The sequence below is a fragment of the Eublepharis macularius genome, chromosome 6 (assembly GCF_028583425.1).
Source record: "Eublepharis macularius isolate TG4126 chromosome 6, MPM_Emac_v1.0, whole genome shotgun sequence".
In the NCBI taxonomy this organism is placed as follows: Eukaryota; Metazoa; Chordata; class Lepidosauria; order Squamata; family Eublepharidae; genus Eublepharis; species Eublepharis macularius.
Genome location: NC_072795.1, coordinates 30,746,208 through 30,771,776, shown reverse-complemented (window position 1 = coordinate 30,771,776; position 25,569 = coordinate 30,746,208). Strand labels below are relative to the sequence as shown.

Sequence of the window (25,569 nt, the reverse complement as noted above, 5' to 3'; positions counted from 1 at the left end):
TGTCTTTTTTTTTTTTAATTTTTTTTTTTAAATTTATTTTTTTTAAACCAAACAAACAAACAAAAACAATGTACAGAAGTAAAATAGAACAACAACAAAGTCTTAGTGAACTATATACAATAAATGTCATGCCAATATAGTTAAAACAAAGACAACTAGCATTTTTTTTTTCAATTATTTGATAGTCGTTGCTTCAAATCTGAGTAACAAAAAGTAAATGCTTAGGTGGAGAGTGATTTGTATTGGAAATGAATTCAATGAATGGTAACCATTTTGCAATAAAATCAGTTTCTTTCAAATAGTGTTCATTCTGGTATAATTCGTCATGTATTTTTTCTTGTATATAGTGGTCCCATATTTTTTCTAACCATTTTTCTGCTGTGGGAACTGTCTTTGATTTCCAATGTAAAGCTAGCAAGTTCTTAGCTACAACCAAAAGGTTGCTAATTAGATCTTTTCTTATTTGTGGAATTTCAAAAGTATCCCATACATTCAAGAATATGATCTTTGGATCAAGGGGGATTTTGTAGCCCGTTATTTCTTTTATATAACATAATATATCGTTCCAAAAAGGTTCTATTCGGGGGCATTCCCACCAGCAATGTTTAAACGTTCCTATATTTCCACACTCTTTCCAGCAGAGCGGAGGATTTGTTTTAGTTATTAGTGAGAGTTTTCTTGGTGTTATGTGCCATCTGTGAATGATTTTGTAATTTTGGATTTGGGAGGTAACTGTCTTAGGTTTTAGAATGTTTGCAGTCCATATTTCTCTCCATTGTTCAGGTGTTAGCTCTATGTTGCAATCTAAGTGCCAATTTGTTTGGCATTTTAGAGTTTTAATTTGGTTGAGAGATAAAAGGATGTTGTATAGTTTAGAAATTAATCCCTTTTGTTTGAGTGATTTGGTATCAAGTAGGAGTTCAAAATCGGTTAATTAATCACTGTCTTAATTTAACAAAATATCTTTCATTTTGTTTTAAATGCATTATATTAAAATGATGCTAATTAGTAATACACTGGCTTTCATTTCGGACAACGTCTGTTAAGTTCCATCCTTCCGTCAAGGAGGTCTGGATGGTATCCTTTGTTTCTGCCTTCCTCTTCCCATTTTGTCATCCCAAGAACCCTGGGCTGGACTTGTCTCAACCCAGCCTTCAGTCCTCGGCTGCCCCAGCCCCCTTGATCCCCCTTGCCTTTCAGGGTACTGCCCTGTGCGGAGTTTTGCCCAGAACCAAGGAGGGCTGGGTGTTTTTAAAACCTTTACTTTTTAACCCCCTCAGATTAGGGATTTTGGTCCCCACTAAGATAGCAACCACAAAAGGAATATTTTTGAACCTGTCCCCTTTTGAAAGCCGGAATAATGACAGGGGGGAGTCTGGGCTTCTGCCCCCGCCCTTTCCCTCTCCCTCTCCGCTATTCAGTACTGATGGATCTGATCAGTGTTACCCAGGGGTCTTAGGACAGTAAGATTTCTCAGACAGTCTTCAATGAACATCCATAGATCATGAATTAAACATGAACCCAAGAAAGTGCAGATAATTGGGAACAATCAGTAGACAGTTTCAGGCAGAATATTGAAAAGGAATATGAAAAGGTATCTTGCTAACTAAGCCTTTACTTGCAAAGAGCCTCTGTTTTTCCTCTCCTGGGAATGGGTTCAAGACCAAGTATCTTGGCATAGCCTTACTGGGCTTGCCTGTCATGTCACAGTCTTGACCCAAGTATGGACTCCAGTCTTGACACAGAACTCCAATCCAGGCTAACAATTTTATAGAATTCCTTTTAAAATCCAGTCATAATTTAAGGGTGCAGGCTCAAAGTTTCCCTCCAAACCTGATTTGACTAATCATTTCAAAAGTCTGGATAACAGAGATGAAGGCACTGAGAAAGCTAATATTGATCCAGTATGTTCAATCCTGGCGGAAGCTGGGTTCAAATAGCTGACTCAGGGTTGACTCAGCCTTCCACCCTTGTGAAGTTGGTAAAATGAGTACCCAGTTTCATGGGGTAACGTAGATGACTGGGGAAGGCTATGGCAAACCACCCCTTAACAAAAGGTCTGCCAAGAAAACGTAATGCGACGTCCTCTCCATGGGTCAGTAATGACTTGGTGCTTGCACAGGGGACTCCCTTTACCTTTTATGTGCTTGACAGCTTGGCCAAATGGTGCAAATTGAAAGTGGGGTTCAGTTTCCTTTCCCAGCTCATTTGATCACTCTAAACCTGTCTTTCTTTTTCCTGGGATATAATTTTAGGATTTAATTGCCCCATCCTAGCAGATCCTGTATTATTCTAAAGGCACATTTATCCTTTTATAACAGAGCTGACAGAGGACAATTAACTGAACTGTATTGAGCAGAAATCTATCTGGGTCTCCCCGATCCAAATCCAATACACTGTCGACTACACTGACTCTTATATGTTACTGAAATTATGTTATTGTTACTGGGGCAAACTCCCAGTTATTCAGCCCTTTATCCCCACAGAATGGCAAAGGCAGTAGTTGGTATAATGAAATGCTTAACTTGCTGTTTGAAATCAAGGCAACTTCAGGTCTTTTTTGGTTGTACTCTACTTTTAGCCAACTATTTTGTTTCAGTCTATTCAAACCCTTTCGCAGCCCACTCAAAGATGATTAAGTAGAGATATTGCTAAACAATGCCTATTTCTGTTGCATGTGAAGGCTCTAAAGTTGAAACCTGCAATCTTTCTCACTCTGTGCTTGTTGCTCTACATATTGGGTTGCTTATTTAACTCCGCTTGTTACAAACTCACTCGGGTGAGCCTGAAAATGAGGACTCAGAATTGATGGATTACATCAGTCTTGAAGAGAGATCATGGGATCCGGCCGGTCAGTTTGGTCTGCCTTTCACTCCTAGTTGGGCATCGTGGGTTGGATCCACCCAGCTTTTTCATCACCCCAAATCCCTTCCTTGTTTCAGCCTCTATTCCACATTGCTTTTGTCTATGTCTTTGTCTATATTGGATCCCCAATATAGCCTTATTAGGCTTTTTTTCACCAGCTGAAAAAAATTGCATCCAAGTCTCCCCCACGCCCAGGGTTTACTATTTCATTGCTGTGCTTCTAATTAAGGAAGGTGTTTCAAAGGTTTGCCTACATCTTTCCCCTAATTACAACCATTATTACTTACCTAGTTCATTGCATCAAGTGAAAGGATGTTTCCCTGTTTCTTGTTAAAAACTAATTTTTCTTCTTAAAACGTAAATGCGTGTGCAAACTGGTTAGTATTTCATCAGTTTGCTTTCTAGTGGGAATTTGTTACAGCTCTGGCAAATTTCTTCAAAGAACAAGGTTTAGTAGATCATGCTGTTCACAGGTATTTCTGAAAGAATGTTGCTTTTATTTTAATAAGATCTTGCTTTCATTTTAATAATTGAATCGCCCTACTCTCATCAAATAAACCCCACTGTAGCTTTACAAACCTTGTGAACTTTCCATTTAACCCCAAAAACGTTTGGTTCTAAAAGTATGTTATTCGATGATTGGCAGATTGTCGTGGTAGGGCCTGGTTTGCCTCAGGATCCTTGCGAAAGAATGATGCTTACCAAAGCAGAAGTAGTTGAAAGCCCATACAACATAAACTACAGGAATTGTTGATTTGTGTTGTTCCAATGACAGGAACTGAAACTGACAACCTACAAAGAAAATGCAGGTGGTTCTGACCCATTTGCATTACATCCACCTCCACACACTAAGTGCCATTTCATTACTGACATCCTAAGGAGAGTCGCTCCAGTCTAAGCCCATTTAAATCAATGGGCTTAGACTGAAGTTACTCTCCTTAGGATTTCACTGAAAGCCTTCTTACACTGCGGTGTGTATATTGAAAATATGTACACCCTTCAGTTCTCCATACAGGACCCAAGAAAGACACACCAAGGAGTAGCAGCAATTTTGGCTGCTGCTTTGGGAGTAGGATACATTTGTGGAGAAGTGGTACATCTTGCTCCTTGATCTGGCAGGCTGGGATGCTGTTTTGCAAGCCGATCGACATGTTGGGTGAAATACAATAAGGTAGCATGGGATATGGCAACTTTTCCTAAATATCCAAATTTACACTTGAGTTGCAGTTTAAGTTTCTACTATTATTTATTTACATAATTTATACCCCACCTTTCTCCTCAATAGAGACCCAAAGCAGCTTACATCATTCTCCTCTCCCCATTTTATCCTCATTATCCCTGTGAGGTATCTTAGGCTCGAGTATGTGTGATGGACTCAAGGTCCCCCAGCAACCTTACACAAAGGGGTGGGGATTCAAACCTTGGTCTTCCAGATCCTAGTTGGATCTAACCTCTATCCATTATACTACAGTGTCTGTCCATGTCTTGGTCCCTTGAATAACTTGGCAAGATGCCGACAGTGTTGTGTTGAAAGCCTGACATTGAAAAGGGGGAGGCTTTGACTATTCCTTTCATTGACTATGGTAACTGGGGGGAGGGGTCTTTCCAGGTGTTTCTAACCTCTTCTTCCAACTAACCCTTTTCATATTTTTTTAGACTTTGCTCCCTCCTAGCATTAAGCCAAAAAAAACTTCAGAGAGCCAGTTTGGTGTAGTGGTTAAGAGCACGGGACTCTAATCTGGAGAACCGGGTTTGATTGATTCCTCACTCCTCTGCTTGAAGCCAGCTGGGTGACCTTGAGTCAGTCACAGCTTCTAGGAGCTCTCTCAGCCCTACCCATCTCACAGGGTGTTTTGTTGTGAGGATAGTAATAACATACTTTGTAAACCGCTCTGAGTTGTCCTGAAGGGCGGTATATAAATCGAAAGTTGTTATTATTATTATTATTATTATTATTAGACTTTGGTGTCTGTTCAAATAATAACAGCTATGGCTCAGGAGTAGATTGCTTCTTTTGCATGCACAAGGTTTTGAAACCAGGGGACTGGTCATCAGGGAACTCTGTAGAAAGGCAACTTCATATGTTCAACTAAAACATTGTTTTTGGTCTGCTGAGGAAGTTAGTCCTGCCTAAAACCTACTGGACTCAATGGAGAGGTTAAGTCCCATGAATTTTAACAGGGATCAGACACAACTAAAGGAGAAGTTGCCATCTGCATGCAAGGGGAACACCTTTGGGTCTAACCCAATATATCCAATTAAAACCTACATCACATGAGATCATGTTGGTTCCCTCTATGAAGGAGTAGAATGGTACATCTTAAAAAACACACACAGACACGTTCTGCAAAACTAGGCACTTTATCCATTTCCATTTTTCCTACTTATTCAAGGTGTCTTACATGCCAAGAGTACAAAGAATTTTGAAGCAATCCAGCAAATACGGAATAATGCAGTGTCCACAAGACATAAATTTATTTGTTTTATTGGATGTTAAAAGGTCCAATATTTATTTTCATACACTTAAATATTTCCCAAATGCTTCTTTTAAAATGGTAGTTTTAAAACCTTCAAGAATGTTGTTCATATATATTATCTTTGCTTCATACAGAATAACTTCCTAATGTCAGGAACTTGGTGGCAAGTCCAGTGGTCTGTGTGTAAGTGTGTAACTCCAATTTGCAAAAGTGCCTATTAAGAATTTCTATAGTGGGTCACTCAGAAGTGACTTGTGCTTAAACTTCAAACACAGCAGTAATTTACGTAGAAGAATAATCATGATACAGAGTTGAAATATTAAGGCAAGGTGCTCCACAACCTTGTAAAAAATGTTTACACCTTTATAACACAGCTTCTTTCCTTCCTATTTAAACATTGACTGATTGAAAAATAAAATCATCAGTAGATCCAAATTCCGCTCCAGAACCACTAGATTCTGAAGAAGCGCCTTCTGAAGAGCAGTCATATTTCACTTCCGCAGGCTGCTCAGGCATCCAGACTACACGCATGTGGCAGGAAAGGGAAGACTGGAGAAGAAAGCACAGGATGTGTGAATCAGTGTTCCCATCATTCTTACTAGTACTTATATTTATTTTCTTGGTAACAGAGCAACTCTGTATGGGAGGTTTGTATTACTGCACTGGACTCAACAATTGACGCCTAAGCAGAGCTGCACTTAAGAATGCATTGAACTCTCCTTAGGGTTGCACCATAAATCTTTCACAAGGGGATGGGTACTTCTGGACAACCTGGGGGGGTGGCATTTCTTCCTCCTTCCCAGTGCCTGCCTCCCTCCCCCCCAGTGCATACTCCCATATTGTGCCCTTTGCAGTGTGGACCCACTGACATCACCCATTTCACAGAGCACAGATGGCTGCAGGGGGAAAGATCCCTTTTGCATGCAGAGCTCTGCTAAGGGTCCCTAATAAGATCCAAGCTGCTACAAGATAGTTGGTGGGGTACTGAGGAAAAGTGGCTTGCCTAAGGTTCTCCCTTGACTTCACTGCAGAGGTGCAATTTGACCCTGACTCATGTTTCTTCTCCATGCCAGCTTCTGAAGTACTTTTAGGGAGTAAATTCGTTGCTACTTTTGCTTATTTTTTAGGAGAATGGTTTTAAGCAATGGGGTTCTCTTACCTCTTCTGACTCACCACCAAGCACAACAGTGTAGTCAAATTCCAGCAAATCATCGGCTCTTTTCTGGAAAGGAAAACAAAGATGAACAAATAACATTGCATTTTAAAATGGTGCTGAAGTCCTAATTCATCCAATAGTTAAAATTAGTCCAAATGCATAGGGTAAAATTATTTGTTCAGTAATTTTATATTATACCTTCCTAGACATTCCAGTGCGGCCAGCTTTTGTGGGGGGCGGGGGGTGGGGGGCAAGGGCTGTTATGAAGGATTTGGGATCCCACTCCTCCTGCCTCCGGCTGTCAGCCCTATATTCTTTCTCTAACCAATGGGGACCTAAAGCACATTACATCATTCTGCCCTCCACTTTATCCTCCCATAATTCTATGAGGTAGGCTAGACGGAGAGGGTGTGATCACCCAAGGTCATCCAACAACCTTCTGTGGCAGAATGGAGATTTGAGCCAGGGTCTCCCAGATCTTGGTCCAACACTAACCCCTTTCTCCCACCATCCTCACACGTAAGAATTCCTTTGGGGCTTTCATAACTGCTTTTGTATGCACTGTTGAGTGGCTTTCTTTACTGTGGCAGAATGCAGCCGGGCTAGTGGCAGGGAACATCATTTAGCCTGGGCTTCAAGTCTAAAACGGAGGCCCGCTTAGAACATGACTTACTTTTCTGCCATTTTAAACATTTTGTAACTCGTCTCATTTTCAAAATGCCTTATTTTGTTTTCAGCAGTCTTTTCTGATATGGCAGCTCAGAGGCTCAAAATTTGCAAGTGGTCGAGGCCTCTGACAACCTCTCAGAGGGCCTGGACTGCAGTAAGTCTATGCTCCTGACCTTTCTTTGCATGTGCCCTGGGCTGTCTTTGTGAGCTTACTCTTCATAGTGAGGCAAGTCATCCTATAAAATGAGCCTGCAACTATTATTGTAATGATTTGTTAAACAAAACAAAAGAAAATAACAGCCACCAACTAACACTTTTGCTACAGCAATCACACTAAAGATGAGTCATGTGCTGCCCACCCCCACCCAATGAATCCCAGCATATGACTGAACTAAATGTTTTCACATGATAAAGCCAGTTTGGTGTGGTGGTTAAGAGCGGCAGGACTCTAATCCGGAGAACCGGGTTTGATTCTCCACTCCTCCACTTGAAGCCAGCTGGGTGACCTTGGGTCAGTCACAGCTCTCTCAGAGCTCTCTCAGCTCCACCCACCTCACAGGGTGATTGTCGTGAGGCTAATAATAATACCCTGCGTAAACTGCTCTGAGCGGGCATTGTCCTGAAGGGTGGTATATAAATAGAATATTATGTTGTTATTATCTGGCTACTGTCATTGTAACAGAAATGAGACCACTTGCAGCTCTCTGCCTTTTCAACATCTGCTTGCAGCAACTTACGTAACTTTTCAGTCCTGGCACATTCCTTGGGACTTCATCATGAAAACAGATGGAAGTAGCTACCCCATGCTTTTTCAACAGGCAGCACCAGCCATTTACATTCTCTTTGCTCTCTAAGTGTGCAAGAATTTCTCTATAGGACAGTTTCTCATGCTATGTTTACAGCAGTGGAGAGCCAGCACTCAAAAGGGCTTTCCTAACACTACATACACAAAACCAAAATCAAGGAGATGCCTATATCTGTTTCTCAATTTTTCAAAACCCCTCCCTCTTCCAAAAGAGATCTCTATATTATGGCTTGGATTCACTGAAGCATTTCTACAGATGAAAGGAATTCTTTGCCTTCCCTGTTCTACTGTAGCCCAAAAGGGGGCACTTGGGGCTCCAGGGAGGAAGCAAGAAAGTCACACTCCATGGGTGGACATTCTCCAGTCAGCAGAAATGCTTCAGTGGATTCAAACCAAACACTGGGTCAACATGTTTTCCAGGTTTGGTTGGTGAGAATGCAAGTACCCACTTGTCTTTGAAATGGTTTGTGACTGCAAGTCACCTGGAGTTACCTTGCAAGGTGGACATTAACGCAGAATAAGGCAGCTTCCAAAGGTATGAGATGGTACAGCAGGGCTGCTTTAGCCCGACAGAAGTAAAGAAATAGCTTGCATACTGCCTACCCTTCATTCACCTGGCTACAGACTAGATACCCTATGCTGATCTGAGAGTTTCTCATTACATGTCAATGAGACTGATAATATATTCCACTCCCAAGGCGCTCCCCCTTGGTGGTGGGAGGACAATGGGCTTGACCCTTGTTGCATAGCATGGTCAGAGAACAGGCCACGTATATGCATTACCACTACTAGTCTTTTTTTTAAAGCGCACCCAATACTCAAGGATTACCAAAAGAATGCTCATATAAGCATATTACTGAGCGTTCCTCTTTCTCCATCTCTCTTTCCTAGTACAAGTTATTCGCTTCCAAGCACTCTCAATTCACTCTTGAACACAACTTGGAAGTCTAATCCAGGGGAAATGCAGGGATTTATTGTGGCAAGGATGGATGACACACCAATGACACAGACGACAACTAGAGAAGTAATATGGCTTGAGGCAGCTGGGGCATATATCCAAGACCCACACAATCCTTTTTGCAAAAGCAACCTCCGGCAGCATTTCCAAAAATGGCATCTGGTGTTGGGGAGAAAGAGCGTGCCTTAGAAGTCCAAAGACCAGCCTGTTGTTCCTCGTGAGACCATGGTAGGACCTTTGCTTCATTTCACAGAAACATCATCTTTGCTTACCCACAGCTTCACATTCTTGATTTCTGTCAAAGTGTAAGCCATGTCCTCGGTTGACATCTCCCATGCAAGGAAGCTACTGCCGAGAGCACCCAAACCCTGTAGGTACTCCTGGGGGGGCTTGATATCTCCTGCAAGGGTTGGGAAAAGGCAATAGTTTAGAAAACTCTGGTGCTGAGATTGAGACAGAAAGCAGGAACTAGCACCAGCACCGCAACTCCCGTGGTGCATTCTCAAGGCCATCACGACAAGCAATTCACTCGACAAGCAACTAAATTGTGGAATTCGGTGACAGTGGATGAAGCGATGGCCACTAGCCTAAATGGCTTTAAAAGGGGGATTAGACAAGTTCATGGACAGAGCCCATCAATGGCCACTAGCCATGATGACTAAAGTGAACTTCCGTGGCCAGAATCAAGTAAGCTAGGTGGCAACATCAGGGGAAAGGCCTTAACCTCCATGCCCTGTTTGTTGTTCATTGTGTGAAAGATGATGCTGTACTAATGGACTTCTGGTCTGACCCAGCAGGGTACTTCTTATGTTCATATGCAAGAACGGTTTTTTAAAAAGGGGATTTAGCAGTATGGAAAAATTGATGGGTGTAGCGTTTTAAGAGGGGCAGAGGCAGTTTAATAGTGGAAAAACTGGCTCTGTGGACTTTCACAGAATCACAGAGTTAGAAGGAGCCATACAAACCTTCTAGTCCAAGCCCCTGCCCAGTGCAGGATGAGCCTAAAGCATCCCTGACCAATATTCATCCAACCTCTTCTTGAAAACTGCCAGTGAAGGGGAACTCACCACCCCCCTAGGCAGCTGATTCCACCTTTGAACTACTCTGACCGTGAAAAAGTTTTTTCTAATATCCAGCCTGTACCTTTCTGCATGTAATTTAAGCCCATTGCTTCAAGTCCTATCCTCTGCTGCCAACTGGAACAGCTCCTTGCCCTCTTCCAAATGACAGCCTTTCAAATATTTAAAGAGAGCAATCATGTCCCCCCTCAATCTCATCTTCTCCAAACTAAACATTCCCAAGGACCTCAGCCTTTCCTCGTAGGGCTCAGTCTCCAGACCCCTTTCATCATGGTTCAGTTTTGATGCAGAATAACTAGCTATGTAGGATGCCTACTGGCTGGCTCCCATGCCATCACCAATTTCACTTTTCTCTCCCAACAGTTCAGAGCAAATATGCAAATATTTTTTAACTCGGGGGGGGGGGGGGTTAGATGAGAGATTAATACATTTACAAATGTGTGTGGCATACTTAACTTTTAAAAGAAAAAGCCCACCTGGCTGATCCCTGGCCCAGAGCTCACTTTGCTGGTACATACACCGGTCATGCAAGTTCTAAGTAAACTGCTGTGGTTTCCCTTAAAATTGTGTTTCATCCTTTTTACAAAGCACTGTGCTGAGGTGCAAAGAGGCCTAGATCTTCATGCAGGCCTCTCTGAAGAGGTCATGTGTGGGGGACAAAACAGGATCTGACCTCTCCAGGGAGAGAAGACGAGTAGAAACTTTCTTATCCTTCTATTTACTAAAAAGCCTTCCACATCACTGCGTGTATGCATCTTACACATAATTGTGTTAAGTAAAGGATGCCCAATAGATTCAAGGAGTCTCCTCAGAGGCTGGTTTGTAAAGGAAAACAGAACCCCTCCCCACTTCAATTAACAGCTGTAAAATATGGCTGCTGGATCTAAAGGTGAGGAAGCCATAACTAAAAGACCATTTTATAACTTGCACCAAAAGAAATGTTCCTCTACTCATGCAATGCTCTGATAAATCTCTTGTGCAAGCACAAGAACCTCTGTAGAACCTGCCCATTAGAACATTTCTGCAACCTCTTATTCAAATAGTTATACAATATTCAGCAGTTGCAGAACACCACTAGAATCATGGCCAGTCTACCACCTAAGCAGGCATTTGAGTGCCAAACTGGACACATAGGAGGTGGTGGATGAAGGCACATGAAGAAACTGCCTGATATTGAGTCAGAACAATTACTCTATCCAGGCTGATGTTATCTATGGGTAGCAGTTCTCCAGGGTCTCAGATAAAGGTCTTTCACATCACCTACTTCCTGAACCATTCAATTGGAGATGCCAGGAATCGAACCCGGGACCTGCTGAATGCTAAGATGCTTATCACTGAAACAAGGCCCTTCCTTTGGCTCGTTCCTGTTGGCACCTCCCACACCTGTGTCACTGAAGTCTAAGATGAGCTGCAGAGCACCTTGGAATCAGCAGGGGCAGCAGAGGAGAGAGAGGGCAATTCAGGAGGCAACAGAAAGGGCTGAACAGGTGCTAACTTGGGAGTTGCCACAAACATACTTGCAATTCTCTGGTACAAGGCAGAGTACAAGGCACGGTCCTTCCACTGACGCTGATCTCTGTCTTTGTCGAGGAGGCAATTAATGTCAACAGCCGGCTTAGGCTTTGACTTCAGGTAGAACACAGAGGCGAGACAGTTGCCCAAGTTTTGCTGAAAAGAGAAAGGTAAATTGTGATTCTTTAGTTACGAACTAAAGTCTTATGTTTATTTAAGGATATCAATTGAGTCAATTGAGCTCAAGGTGGATTACAGGTAATAATTAAAACAACAAAATCAAAATCAAATCAAATAACCATTCCCAAATATCCCTCCTCCCTTCCAAAAAGATGCCTGCCATTCATACCCCACCAAAAGCAACTGGAAGCAAGTGAGCAGGCCTTACAGCTCCTCCTGAAGATCTCCAATGCAGGGGCTCCTCTCACCAATTTGGGGAGCCCATTCTACAAAGTGGGAGCTGGGATGAAAAAGGCCCTGGAGGCTCTGCTCAATGCCAAGTGGGCCTAGGTGGGGGAACAACCAGCAGTCGGCAGCTGCCTGAAGACCATATCTGGCACACAGGAACATAGGGGAAGAGGTAAAGGTAAAGCACCGAGTCATTACTGACCCATGGGGGGACGTCGCATCACAAAGTTTTCTTGGCAGACTTTTTACGGGGTGGTTTGCCATTGCCTTCTCCAGTCATCTTTACCCCAAGGAAACTGGGTACTAATTTTACCAACCTCAGAAGGATGGAAGGCTGAGTCAACCTTGAGCCGGCTACCTGAACCCGGCTTCCTCCAGGATCGAATTCAGGTCGTGCAGAGCTTGGGCTGCAGTACGGCAGCTTACCACTCTGCGCCATAATTTCTTTATGCCCCCAATTTAACCAACAGCCCAGTCCAACAGCAACTTCTGAACTATTGAGGTATAAGCAGACGGGACTGCCAGCTTTCCCCCGAGTACACTTTCCCTATCAGACCAGATATTCTGTGCCTATAACCTTTTCTAACAGAGGTTAGCTTTTCTAACAGGGTTACTGTCCCTTTAAGAGCTTCATTATTATTATTATACTGTTGTTGTTTATATATAGTCTGCCTTTCTCACTGAAATCCAAGGCAGATTACATACTGTAAGTGAATACAATATAAGCAATAGCTACGACATTCACATGAGAATTCAACAGATGCTGCTTTTCCTGACAGGCCAGGTACAGAACAGCATAAACCTGCACCAGTTGAATTTCTCACTGCACAGCAGAGAATCTTATCCATAGTCCAGTGAGTAGGACCCATGCTGCCCATTGCCAGGTAGCTCAGTGTACATGAGGGGTGAAAGGCAGCTTCTGTAATCAAGACCCCTCCCAGGATTCCCCAACCTTGTTGAGCCTGCATGCACCCTGGAAAGTTTGAGAAGGGGTATTGGACACTATCACAAAATGGCTGCCAGGGGAGATGGAGCTCATCACAAAAAAAAAGGAGGTCCCCAGCCAAGTATCCCCCCACAGTGAAGGCAGCCACTTCTGCAGAGGCAGAGGTGATGCCTCCAGAGCTCTTTCTTCCTGTTCTATTGAGCTGGGGGAGAAGCCGAATCCATATTTTGCTTTGGGGAAGAGATTCTGTCTGGTTTCCATTGTCAAGGGAAAGGACCCTGCCAGGGATAGAGGCTTCTGAGCTGAGAAATGTAGGAAAAGTCTGCAGCAATGAGCAAGCCAAGGTCTGTGAAGCACAAGCCTGGGATCAGCTGAGTGCTTTGATAGTCATTTGGCTGGTAGAAAGTGGCCTGAAGCCCTCCCCCTCTGTTCCCATCAAGAACCCTTGGATTTTATCCCCAAGACTCAAAAGAGCAAGAGGGCGCCAAGAAACACATCAGCAGATGCTGTGTTGCCCCTGGCCACCCAATGTTGTGGATTGCTCTTGTTGGGCAGATCTTTTGTCAGTGGATGAAAAAAGGGAATCTTATGGGCCAGAGAACCAAGGAAGGGATGGCTCATGTCTAGGAACAGCGCGAAAAAATGGTTTTTATGTTGCATGCTTACTCCAGTTAGGAGGTCTTCCGTAACGAACTGTAGGTAGTACTTGTGCCCAACTCCTGGAATAACCTGGAAGAGAGAGAAAATAGCTGAGTTTCAAAAGCATGCATTATTTTAAAACAAATGAACAAAGCCCACCCATAAGTTAGTCTAAAATGCGAGCAACATTTAGTAGTCAAATAATGTATATAAAGTACTTTGATGACTTTTTTTCTGGGAAAAGAGGTGGTGGAACTCAGTGGGTTGCCCTCAGAGAAAATAGTCACATGGCTGGTGGCCCCGCCCCCTGATCTCCAGACAGAGGGAAGTTTAGATTGCCCTCTGCGCTGCTCAGCGGCGTGGAGGTCAATCAAAACTCCCCTCTGTCTGGAGATCAGGGGGAGGGGCAACCAGCCATGTGACCATTTTCAAGAGGTTCCGGAACTCCGTTCCCCCGCGTTCCAGCTGAAAAAAAGCCCTGGCTATGGCAATAATCATTACAAAATTCCATAAAATAAGCCTGTGGTATTTCTTTTCACTGATGAGGAATGGTGGCAGGAAAAAATAGCAGGTTTCTGATGAGTTGGATTGCTAAGAGATCCTTGGCTGGGTTTTAAAATGCAAAAAGCAACAACATGAGACCCTTATCCAGACTGAAGCCACAGTGTGGTGATGGACAGAGAAGAGAAATCCTCCTCTCCCCGCTGCATCATTTTCCTGATTTAAATCACAACTGTCCAGAAGTTACAATTTTCAAAGAAAAAACTGGCTGGGAGGCTCCAGACACTGACCTACCACCATCTTGTCTTAATGAAGACTGCGCACAGAGTTCCTTTTTGTATTCAGTGGATAGATGCTGTGTCGTTTTTAACCTATACTATTAGGCATTTAATATGGACTCTGTTTATGTAGAGAACTTTGCACAGCTGAGATGTCAGCTATCACTTGGGGGAGGCAAAGCATTGCCCGCTCACCATCCAGTGTGTGATTCACAAAAGCAGGTCTTTCCTGATAGGTTTTTTTTAAAAAAACTCTAGCCTTGCTCAAAATTCTCTCTTGTGCTCCTGCCACCTTATTATAAAAATCCTTCTATACCTCTTCAAGGTTGCCAGATGATATCCAGGCACATTCATCTTGTGGTATTAAGTACAGCAGGTTGAAATGAAACTTCCAGCATGAAAAGAATATTTTAGAGCTTTTTTATTTTCATTTAATATCCCCCATTCTCAAGCTGCAAATACACAGCCATTTCCAAATAGCCCCAGGTTGCAATTTGGTACATTTTAGGACAGGTGATCAGAGGCAAAAGCTACCGGGTTACTAGCTTGCAAGCCATAGCTGTGCTTTAATATTTTAAAATTGTAGTTAATACTAGATCCCATGTTACATCTTCCCAATTTTGTTAAAAATATTCCTGTTACATATATAAATAAGTGCCTCAAAATGCAGCAAAAATCACACCTGCAAAACACTGGAAGCTAAAAGTAAGATGAAAATAGATTAGCTTAGGAAACTGAGTAGTATGGTAAAAATTAACAGCATATTTTAAAATAAAAACCTTGAGAGTGGATCTAAGCACAGGCAGTGAAGCGAAGCTGACACAGCAGGGTTTCTCCCACCCTCCCCTTCCTTCTGCAGCCCACAAAAACCTCGGAGGGGGGCAAGGGGCCCCCTCAGAAACAGCATAGGAATCTGTAGCGAGAAGGAGAAATCAGCAAAACTTTCCTCTTCTCTGGCAACAGAAGAGTCATGAGTGGCAACTTTGGATCTAATCCCTGATGCTCAATATTAAGAAGTTCTGAATTTATGGAAAGTTGTTGAGTGCATTAGAGACCTGTGTGGAATCTGTTGTACCTAGCTTGATTATAGGAAACTGGTATGAAGTGTTTGTTTTATGATGTGCATTATAGGGCTTTTATAGTTATTTGATTCAATTAAAAAGATTGGGGGAAGGGCTGGGAAGGTAATCACGTTTCTTTAAGTTCTTAAGGAAGTTTCACCTGCTAATTTCCATAGACCCAGCTGCTTCTAAAGATCCAAGCGCAGGCTAGTCAGTTGTTTCATGGACAGTTGGCATCCCCTGCTTTATAGTGAGGTTTGCCCTAGATCTAAATGCATCTTTTACTTTTTTTTTGCTAGTCATTATTGAACTACTTCATGTGAATACGCAATGCAGTTCCCTAACTTCTTCCCCAAAACAACAGGTACATTTTTCAAACGTCATTTCTGTCTTCTCCAGAAAAAGGATGCTGTTTGATAGATAAGGAAGGGGTGGGGGAAATTCCATAACTGTTTGCAAGAGTCAGTTTAAAGCCTGACAATGCTATATTTGTTTGGTAGCCTCTGCAGTAGGAAAGAAACCCACTGCGGATTCATTTTACCCAAGCTAGATTACTCTTTTGCTATGGAGCAAAGATACTTCAGAGGAAATTTCTGACTTTAAAATGTCTAACAAAGGCCACTGGGTTTTTTTTAAAATAAGCATTGGTTATTTGTGTATTTGTTTGTTAGCAGTTCTATCAGAAGAAGTTCTGTCATTGCTAAGGTTCCCATAACCTTGTCAAACACTTAAAACTAAACATTGTATATAAAGAAAATTAGCATAACCCTGCCACAAGGGGGCCAAACATATTGGTAAACCGTTCCATGTTTTTTCCGCAGTGAAACAAGATTGAGCGTTGTTAAAGTGGAAAAGGAGGTGAGGAACTTCATGAAATCATTGTTATTATTTATTATAAAAGTTATCTCAAAGTTTTACAGTTCTTAATCTGGTTAACAAATATAATGGACTAAATTCAAAAGTGAAACTTTAAGGGGGGGGCGGGAATGGATATGTTTTGAACCTATTATCAAATATGACAAACATTCTTGAACAATGGTTTGTTGTGGGTTTTCCGGATTGTATTGCCGTGGTCTTGGCATTGTAGTTCCTGACGTTTCGCCAGCAGCTGTGGCTGGCATCTTCAGAGGTGTAGCACCAAAAGACAGAGATCTCTCAGTTGACTGTGACACTGAGAGATCTCTGTCTTTTGGTGCTACACCTCTGGAGATGCCAGCCACAGCTGCTGGCGAAACGTCAGGAACTACAATGCCAAGACCACGGCAATACAGCCCGGAAAACCCACAACAACCATCGTTCTCCGGCCGTGAAAGCCTTCGACAATACATTCTTGAACAACTTCGCTTTCTGATAGTTTTCATATGTATGCTCCATGTTACATATGAGTGTAATACTGACAAAACGACCCTATTTTCTGTTAGGGCCCAACAACATTACCAAACCTGTTATAACATTTCTAATCCAAGATGTTTAAATTCCCATAGGATTAAAAAAGTAGAAGTTAATAACAGCGAAAAGAGGAAAGGCAGTAACAACTCCTCTCTATTAGAAGAGATCCTGTGGTGTAAGTAGGGTTGCCAGCCTCCAGTTGGTGCCTGGAGATCTCCCGGAGTCACAACTGATCAAAGATCAGTTCCCCTGGAGAAAATAGCTGCTTTGGAGCATGCATTCTATAGTATTATACCCAACTGAGGCCCCTCCCCTCCCCAACCCCCACCATCTGCAGGGTCCAACCCCAAAATCTCCAGGAATTTCCCAACCTGGACCTGGCAACCCTATGTAGCAGTGAGAGTGGGGACTAGGACTTAGGCTTGAATTCCCATTCAGCCGTTAGCCTGACAGGTGACTTTGAGTCAGTCACTGCCTTTCAGCCTAACCCTCATAGTACTGTGACAAAAATGGATGAAGGGAGAACAATGAACAATGAGCTTGGTGGAGTAAATATAGACCAATATGCTTTTGCTTCTTGGTCTTTCAAAAACACTAGAATTTGTTGCCCCCTCCTATATTAAAAGTCTCCTAAGTGCCTTTAAGAGAGGGAAAACTACAAAATATTCCATCCATCCAGAGAGCGAGAACACAGGGGACTGAGCAGATCTAGGAAGGATTCCTCGAATCCTCTCCGGGAAGTTAGATAGGACTCCATACCCTGCCTAGCAATGAGTACAGCAGTTTTTTTGACAACATAATTTTGTCATCTTGTGTTCAGTAATGAATCTAACAAACTTAGTCCGGAATTCTCCCACAAATAAATTAGCATGGTCTACTGGATAATGGGTTGGATCCCACCAATTTCTGCTCAATCTCACCTACTTCCCTGTACTATAGCCCCTGTTCCACATGGCTTTTGCACCTGTTCCCCTCTTCCAGTTATTCTCACAACAACCCTGTAAAGCAGATTAGGCTGAAAAAGTTGATTGGCTCCAGAGCGCTGCATGACTGAGTGGGGAATTCAATCTGATCAAGCATTCATTACATCACACTGGCTGTCTCCATGTATTATTAGACCTAGTTTGGGGAGACCCAAGTTCAAGCCTCCTTTTAATGGGTGAGCCATAGTTATTACTTCAACAGATTCACAGGATTTTTGTGAGGATAGATAAGGCTTAGATAAGCCAAAAAAAGTGTCTAAACACATGCAAGACACAGTAATAGCTGTCCATTAGGTGTGCCTGACACACTCACAAACACAATTTATTACAGTGCTGAAGAATGCAGTAGCTGCACATATAGGAAAAGTTGCGACTCAGCACATGTACAGGTAAAATATTATTTCCCCACCATGGATGTATTAACTTTGAGAACGTGGCCTTGATCCAGTGAATAATCCAGTGAGCTTTACACAAACCTCTTACTGTTTTCTAAAGGATTACCTAGGAAAGCCCACAGCCCAGAAGTGTATGTGAATACCCTTAAATTCATAGAATACTCCTGCCCAAAAGATGCTGCTTATGGCTGGAACAAGGAGAGGTTTGGGAGGCATGGCTTGGCAAAGCCACTCGTGCCACATTTTCCCATGCCAAACAGATTTAAAGGGCACATAAGCCCCCTCTAGCTGGCAACTATTTCTCTCCGGCTGGCACTAAAAAAGCAGTCTGCACTGAAAAGCTCTTTAAACACATGACAGTCTGCTCTTCCAAAGCGGTCCGCTTTTCTTTAAGTGCAGCTTCACATCAAACTTAATTCAAAACACAATTTTGACGAAGTCCACAGGCTGAAAATTGCACTGTCCTTCTGGCTAGTCAGTTGTCCTGTTTTTTATAAAACGTGACCGAGGTTGCTCAGCCTTGTCTCCACCCCCACCCCCGCTCTGCAAGCACCTCCTTAATCCAAACCACAACAAAAATTTAAAACATCACCCCAGGCTATTTGCTGCTGGCTTAAGTATTTTTCTTCCAGAACAAGAGAAGAGATACAGGACGGAACAGGACTTAGCCTGAAGCAGATTTTAGGATACCGACAGACAATTTCATCGTTAACCTGCTTGGACTAGGCTTGCAGGGTCATCTTTTGAAGATTTCATAAGTGAGGCTGAAGAGGAAGGAAGAGAGAACAATTACAACTGACCCCGACTGCAGAGATTGTACGCAGTGGCTGCCCTCAAGCTCTGAAGCAACCGGCCTTGCCTTTCGGTGCTCTGGTGGGAGAGCAGCAGCAGTTCCCTGGATTTGCATCACTGCTGACTACATCAGCAATCACAACAGTTGCTGGAACAAGCCTTGATAACATTTAACAAGTTTGGAGCTTGTATAATGTGCACCAAAGGATTGCCAACCTCCAGGTGAGGCCTGGAGATCTCCAGGAATTATAATTTGTCTCCAGACTACAGGGATTAGTTCACTTTGAGAAAATGGCTGCTTTGCAGGGTGGACTCTACAACATTATACCCCACTGATGTCCCTTCCCTCCCAACCTCCCCCAAGCTCCATACCCCTCCCCCAAATCTCCAGGAATTTCCCAACCCAGAGCTGGCAGCCCTACCTGGGTTCAAATCCCCACTCGGCTTGAAGCCTGTTGGGTGACCTTGGGCCAATAAGTCTGTCTCGGCCTAACCTACTCTGAGAAATTGTTGTGAGGTAAAATGGAGAAGCCTTGTGTTACTCAGGAGGAGAAAGGGATGAAAACATAATGGAATAAGTATACTTCTCTACCCTGCATGTTAGAAACATATGAACCAACTGGAATCTACTTGTATGTTTCGTAACCGGAAACATATGTGATGAATTGGAATGGCCCTTGTGGTATTTGGGTACAAAGGGAAGATTGCCTTCTAAAATGGACTTTCTCAGCCTACCCCGAGTTGTTGTGGGGAGAAAATGGAGGAGGGGAGAACAATGTAGGCCACCCCTTGGGAAAAGGGCAGGAATTTTTAATGTAAATATTTATTATTTAGTATATATATTATTTAGTATATATTTAGTATATTATATATTATTTTAGATATTTATTATAGCCTGAATTGGTCATGCCACCAGTTTGTTTGTTTTGTTTTTAGATATGTATATGGTTTTAATTGTATAATATATGTTGTTAGCTGCCCTGAGCTCGTTTGCAGGGAGGGCGGAGTATAAATTTGATGAAATAAATTTCATTAATATATCACTATAGTTGCACACTCACAAAGGGAGGAGACTTAAATATCTATATGCTGACAGGCACAAAAGACACAACACCCTAAATTACTAGTGTGTTTAGGAAAGTAATGGCACAGTGTCTGTTTACACTATCCCCAAGATTACTGTAGTTTCCGAAACATTTTATATTAAGTGCAAATATTGCTTCAAAATAACAACATGTTGTATAAGTGACAAAAAGTTGCACAGCAAAAAATGAACCTACCATTTTAAACTGTGCCTATTTGCTTTGTTGTTTGCCATTCGTGGAGTATGGGTTTGTGATGAATATTATTGTTCTTTTACAGTTCTACCTATGACATTTTAATCCCATCTTCTAAGAAGCTTAAAACGCTGCAAGTTGTTTTATCTTCAGAGGAACCCAGTGAGGTGGGTTATACTGAATGTGTGGGGCCAGCCCCCCAACATCACCCAGAGAGCTTCCTGGCAGAGCTGGGATCTGATCCCAAATTTCCCAGTTTGTCTGATACCAGTTGCTACACTACATTGGCTCTACCAAGCCACGGCATCAACATTTTCATGCATTTATAACTGAGTGAGGTTAGAACAATGGAGAGGTGTGACAGCATCTCAAAATCCATAACAATCAGCCTGTGGATATTTTTTTGCCACTGTGACTCCATCGGCAGGCTGAAGGGTTTCTGCCAGTTTCTTGCCATCTGGAAGGACGCTTCTTTACTTTTATGACCTCTTGGTCATATATTGCTGACTGTATCATCAAAGTTAACTATGGTTGTTGGGGGTTTTCCGGGCTGTATTGCCGTGGTCTTGGCATTGTAGTTCCTGACGTTTCGCCAGCAGCTGTGGCTGGCATCTTCAGAGGTGTAGCACCAAAAGACAGAGATCTCTCAGTCTTTTGAGAGATCTCTGTCTTTTGGTGCTACACCTCTGAAGATGCCAGCCACAGCTGCTGGCGAAACGTCAGGAACTACAATGCCAAGACCACGGCAATACAGCCCGGAAAACCCCCAACAACCATCGTTCTCCGGCCGTGAAAGCCTTCGACAATACAAAGTTACTATGTTTATGAACTGAGGCAAGCTAATTTCGTTTTCATAAGATGGTAAAGGGACTAGACTGACAGCTGACAAACAGCTAAAACAACAATATGCAGTCAGGCTTACATACACCTACTGCTTGCCTCTCGGCAAAGTTTTGAATCTCGGGGCTTGAAATGGTTATTTCACCATATTCCCAAATCTATATTTTATAACTGCACACCCAATTTTACTCAGAGTTGGTCATGGCTAACCTAACAACTCAGCATTAATGAAGAAATCATACAAGAGCCTCATTGCTTGAGCTCAAAAGACACACAATCCAAAATGAATGGCATCATGTCAGCAAGTTCAGTTGTGAGCTTGCAGCTATTTTTGCGGAAGTTGTGGCACACTTGATTCATCTTCAGAACTGTTATCTTAAGAACTCTTGGTATAAGCTTAAGGGAAGCATATGCAATCTTCCACTCACATTGCACAATAAAAAATTTCCCAATAATTGCATTTCTGCCACTGAAAAATTATTACAGTGTGCCAGTTTCATGCATCTCTTTTGTGTTTTCAAAATAAAGCTTAAGGAAAGAAAGGAAACCTTTATAGTTCTCAAGAGAAAAAGTCAGTTGTTTGGATTAGGCAGCTAAACTGCTTTTTGCTAAGCATTAACCACTGCTGTAATAGCCAGCACTGGCACGAAGGCATTCACTAAGATCTGAAAATAAAATTATAGCTGCTTCAAGTCAGACAAAAAGGGTTCCAAATATTTCACTGATGAGTGAGGCAGCCGGATACAACATGCTGCCTGGAGCTAGTCTCACACTAGCGGTTTTGCTTCCAGTCTTTGTAAATAGTTCACAAGTATCTTCAAGATATTATTTAGGAATCTATTATTGTAGCATCCCCAATTAATAAGTCCAGAGAGAACAGAAACGATACAGTGCGAGAGTGACTGGAATTCATGTGCTCAGCCAATCATTCCTTCCTCATGGCAAAATTGCTCTGGACTTTGCAACAGAGAAACGATAACTTGGTGATTGGAGTTGCTAACTTGCTGTTAATACTTTATGCTGCTCCGGCCTAAGCAAAAACACAGTCCAGCCACCCATTACGCAGTTTGACTAATAACCGCAAAATGAGGTTTTTAGGACTCTCACCCCCAGGATAGCCTGTATTACATGGCCAGCAATTTTTCCACCCTTCAGGTGCAAATAGGTGTAGTAAAAATGCTTGAATTATGGGAGGGAGGGGGAGTAAGGGTACTCTTAACAAAATGAGAAACTCCACTATAAGCCTCATATTTGAATACAACTAGAAAGGCCCAGTCTTTACACATACACTCAAAAACTTTATACAGAACAGAAGTTAATAGCATCAAAAAGGTAAAGAGTTGAAATAATATTGCCCCTGTTATTTGAGGACTGTGTGATTATCTATATGGATCTTTGTCACTCAAAAAAAATCACACTGAGGAGAGATGCATAGCTGTATGCTACTGTATACATAACACATTCGGTTTCTTGGGCCTTCTGCCAAAAGTTTCTATGCCTTCTGTAAGGGGCAATCAGAAATGTAGTAAGTGAAGCCAGGGCTGTATTAACCCATGGCCGGGCCCCTAGGCTTTCAGGTATTTCAGGCCTCCTCCTGCACTTCAATCTTTCACCCCACCCCCAGGGCCAGCGTGCCCATGGAGGCCAGGTAGGCGGTGGCCTCGGGCGCGTGGGCATTGGAGGGGCACCGGAGGGGGTGTTGGGGGCAGAGGCGCGCGCAGCGAAGCTGGCACGACTGGGTTGCAGCTACTGCTGCAGCCAGCCAGCCAGTTCCGTGCTGCTGCCACCGCTGCCGCCACACACCCCAGCCGGGCGCAGCCTCCGGGCACTGCCCCAGCAGCGGCTCGCAGCTTGTGCGCCCAGCTGGGGTGCATGGCGGTGGTGGCACGGAGCTGGCTGGCTGGCTGCAGCAGCAGCTGCAGCCGGCCACACCAGCTCCGCTGCGTGCTCCTCCACCCCAGCCGGTCGCAGAAGCCGTGAGCTGTTGCTGGGGTGGCGCACAGAGCAGCCTCCGCGCGCCGCCCCAGCAGCAGCTTGAAGCTTCAGTGCTTGGGGCTCCGCGAGCTGCCCAGCCCCCCTGCGGCGCATGATGACATCTGCGATGATGTCATCACACAGTCCGTGGCGTGTGTCATCACGATGTCATCACGCCGCCTCGGGCGCCAGAACCTCTGGCACCGGCCCTGCCCACCCCAGCTGACAGCCTGACCCTAGATCACAGTACATAGCGCTATATCCATTTTGAGGGTCTCCTGAAGAATTCTATTCATATATGAGAGTATATATATGGATAAATATATATGTATATGTATTGTTACGGTGCAGAGTGTAAAGTGCCTTTAACCACTGGAGCCCTAGGGCGCAGGTAACAGTGCCTCGGTAAAAAAAAATTGATGAGCCCCTAGTCCCTGCGGGCCCCCTAGGCTTCAGCCTAGTTAGCCTTATGACTACTACGGCCCTGGGTGAAGCTTTGCTTGACATGGAGATGACATGACATGATGAAACCCAGCGATAGTGGCCATCATACTAAAGACATAATAGCCTTGCCAAGGATGAAAAATGGCAACCAACTCTAAGAAAGAAAACTACTGGAACTTAAATGTCCCCAGATTCAGTGTGCAAATATTACAGAAGTAGTCCCCTAGGCATCCAGAAATCTTCCTCCCTTCGACCTTTTCAGAGCTCAAGCCTGTTTTCATTCCCACTCACAAAGCATTTGCTTTGCCACTGATTCACTGGGAGAACTTGGGCACCTCAGCAGGATTTGAGTCCAGTGACAACTGAGAGACCAAACACGATTTTCAGGATATGAGCTTTTGAGAGTCCCATTATCCCCCAGTATAGCCTTTATTGGTCGTCAGGGGTAACCTTTCCTTCCATTTTCACCAGCACAAAAGTTAGTTGGATCCAACTTTTCAAGGTACAAGCTACTGAAAGTCAAAGCTCCCTTCTTCAGATAAAGATTCCGGTCCTTGAAGACCAACCAGATTTCCAGAGTCAAAACTCTCTTCGTCAGATACTTTCAGGTAGCTGAAGAAGGGAGCTTTGACTCTCAACAGTTTGGACCTGAACATCTTATTGGCCCCTACCATGCCACTCTACTGCAGACCAAGAGGGCCACCTACCTGAAAGTATCTTCTCGGGCATGTCAGGCTCTCTCAGCCAAACCAACCCTACAGGGTCGTCGTGAGTGTCCAATACTGGTTAGGAGCAGGGGAACGTTCATTGCTATGCTTTTGGGGATGGCTTGAGGGTTTCTCTTAGGACGGGGCTTGTTCTTACCTTAAGGGACGCCGCCTTGACAGAACCCGGCTCCCGCAGCGAGCTGGGCGACCCCTGCTGGTAGTTGAAGTAGCTGACAGCCGTCTGTGCGGCTCTCTGGACCTGCCGGCTGGAGGTGTCCAGCGAGCCGCCGGGGCGGAGACCCAGCAGCGGGTCTGTCCAGATGTGCTTGGGCCGGCGGTCCACCTGACCTACAGCCGGAGCGGGCAAGAGCGCCAGCAGCGCCGCCAGCAGGAGCAGGCGAGACCGGCTGCGGGTGGCCTTCAGCGGCTGCATCCTGCGCAGGGAGTCGTCTGGAGAGCGCCGGGCGAGCCGCGGGAATGAGGCGCCGCTCTGCAGGCGCCCGCCCAAGTCTAAAGACTTGGGACGCCCGGCTGCCCGTACCGCCCTCCCTCCGCCGGGACCAGCTCCAGCCCAGCAGTGAGTCGCGTTTCTCGGCAGCGCCTACTCCCTTCCTTCCTCTTTCCCGCTCTCGTCGCTCCGCTTACCCAAAGGTCGCCCACACGGAGGGGTCCGAGGGACGCCTGCCATCGCCCCCTCCCTCTCACCAGGGAGAAAGCAAAGCAACCATTTCTTGCTTACACAAATCTTAAATTACATTTTAAAAAAATTTCAACTAGTACTTTTTATTAAGACCAACTGCGATAACAAAAGCAGTGTGCAAGCTTTCCGGTTCTCCAGAGCTCTTCACTAGGTTGGATTTTAGGCGCGGGAGGGGAGAGTGTTTCAGGCCATGATTTTAAGACTTCTCGTCTGAAGAACCTGAAACAAAAGGAAAGGGAGGGCAGCACTTTGCATTGGCCATGGAACCATAAAAATAAAGCAACAAAGAAAAAAAGAGTCAACCCTGTACAATAATTTGCCAATATATAGGAAAAGGTGGCAGGTAAAACATCCAGAAGAAAACGCAAAGTGGGCAAAAGGATGTTAATAATTTCTTAAAGCAGCTAGACAAAGAGAAGACCAGTTCCAGAAGTGTTGCCTGGAAGCGTAGCGGTGGACTGGGTTCAGTTTTGAGTAGGGCCTGCACTTATGAATTTGTTGGCATTGGATAAGTTTTGCCACTTGTTTTTGTGCACATTTGTGTTTCATTTTTGTTTTTATTACAGCTAGGGGCCTGAGAAGCTGGAAGTAATGAGGTTTAAGTTTTGAGTGGTCTGCTTTTTCTCATTTTCATCCCCTGGTCCTTCTCCCTCATTATTTAGGCTTTACTGAGGGCCAAAGTACATGTTATACAGTAACCCGTCATTAGATCTG

The 25,569-nt window shown here is 43.8% G+C and overlaps 1 protein-coding gene across 1 annotated transcript; it reads right to left on the bottom strand.

The window, feature by feature from the left end:
- Positions 1 to 5,207: 5,207 nt before the first annotated feature.
- On the bottom strand, positions 5,208 to 24,725 carry LOC129331693 (retinoic acid receptor responder protein 1-like). The gene is made up of 6 exons (XM_054982125.1): positions 24,313 to 24,725; positions 13,542 to 13,604; positions 11,527 to 11,677; positions 9,203 to 9,330; positions 6,502 to 6,564; positions 5,208 to 5,891 (listed from the first exon to the last, which is right to left on the bottom strand). Exons 1-6 carry the CDS (start codon positions 24,586 to 24,588, stop codon positions 5,733 to 5,735), a joined length of 840 nt encoding a protein of 279 aa, XP_054838100.1. The 5' UTR covers positions 24,589 to 24,725; the 3' UTR covers positions 5,208 to 5,732.
- Between the last annotated feature and the right edge of the window lie 844 nt (positions 24,726 to 25,569).

Coding starts and splice junctions, on each gene's coding strand:
- LOC129331693 (XM_054982125.1), bottom strand. CDS start 24,588: ATGCAGCCGCTGAAGGCCACCCGCAGCCGGTCTCGCCTGCTCCTGCTG. Junction 13,605..24,312: donor TCAAGGCGGCGTCCCTTAAG/GTAAGAACAAGC, acceptor TCTCTCTTCCAG/GTTATTCCAGGAGTTGGGCA. Junction 5,892..6,501: donor TTGGTGGTGAGTCAGAAGAG/GTAAGAGAACCC, acceptor TTTCTTCTCCAG/TCTTCCCTTTCCTGCCACAT.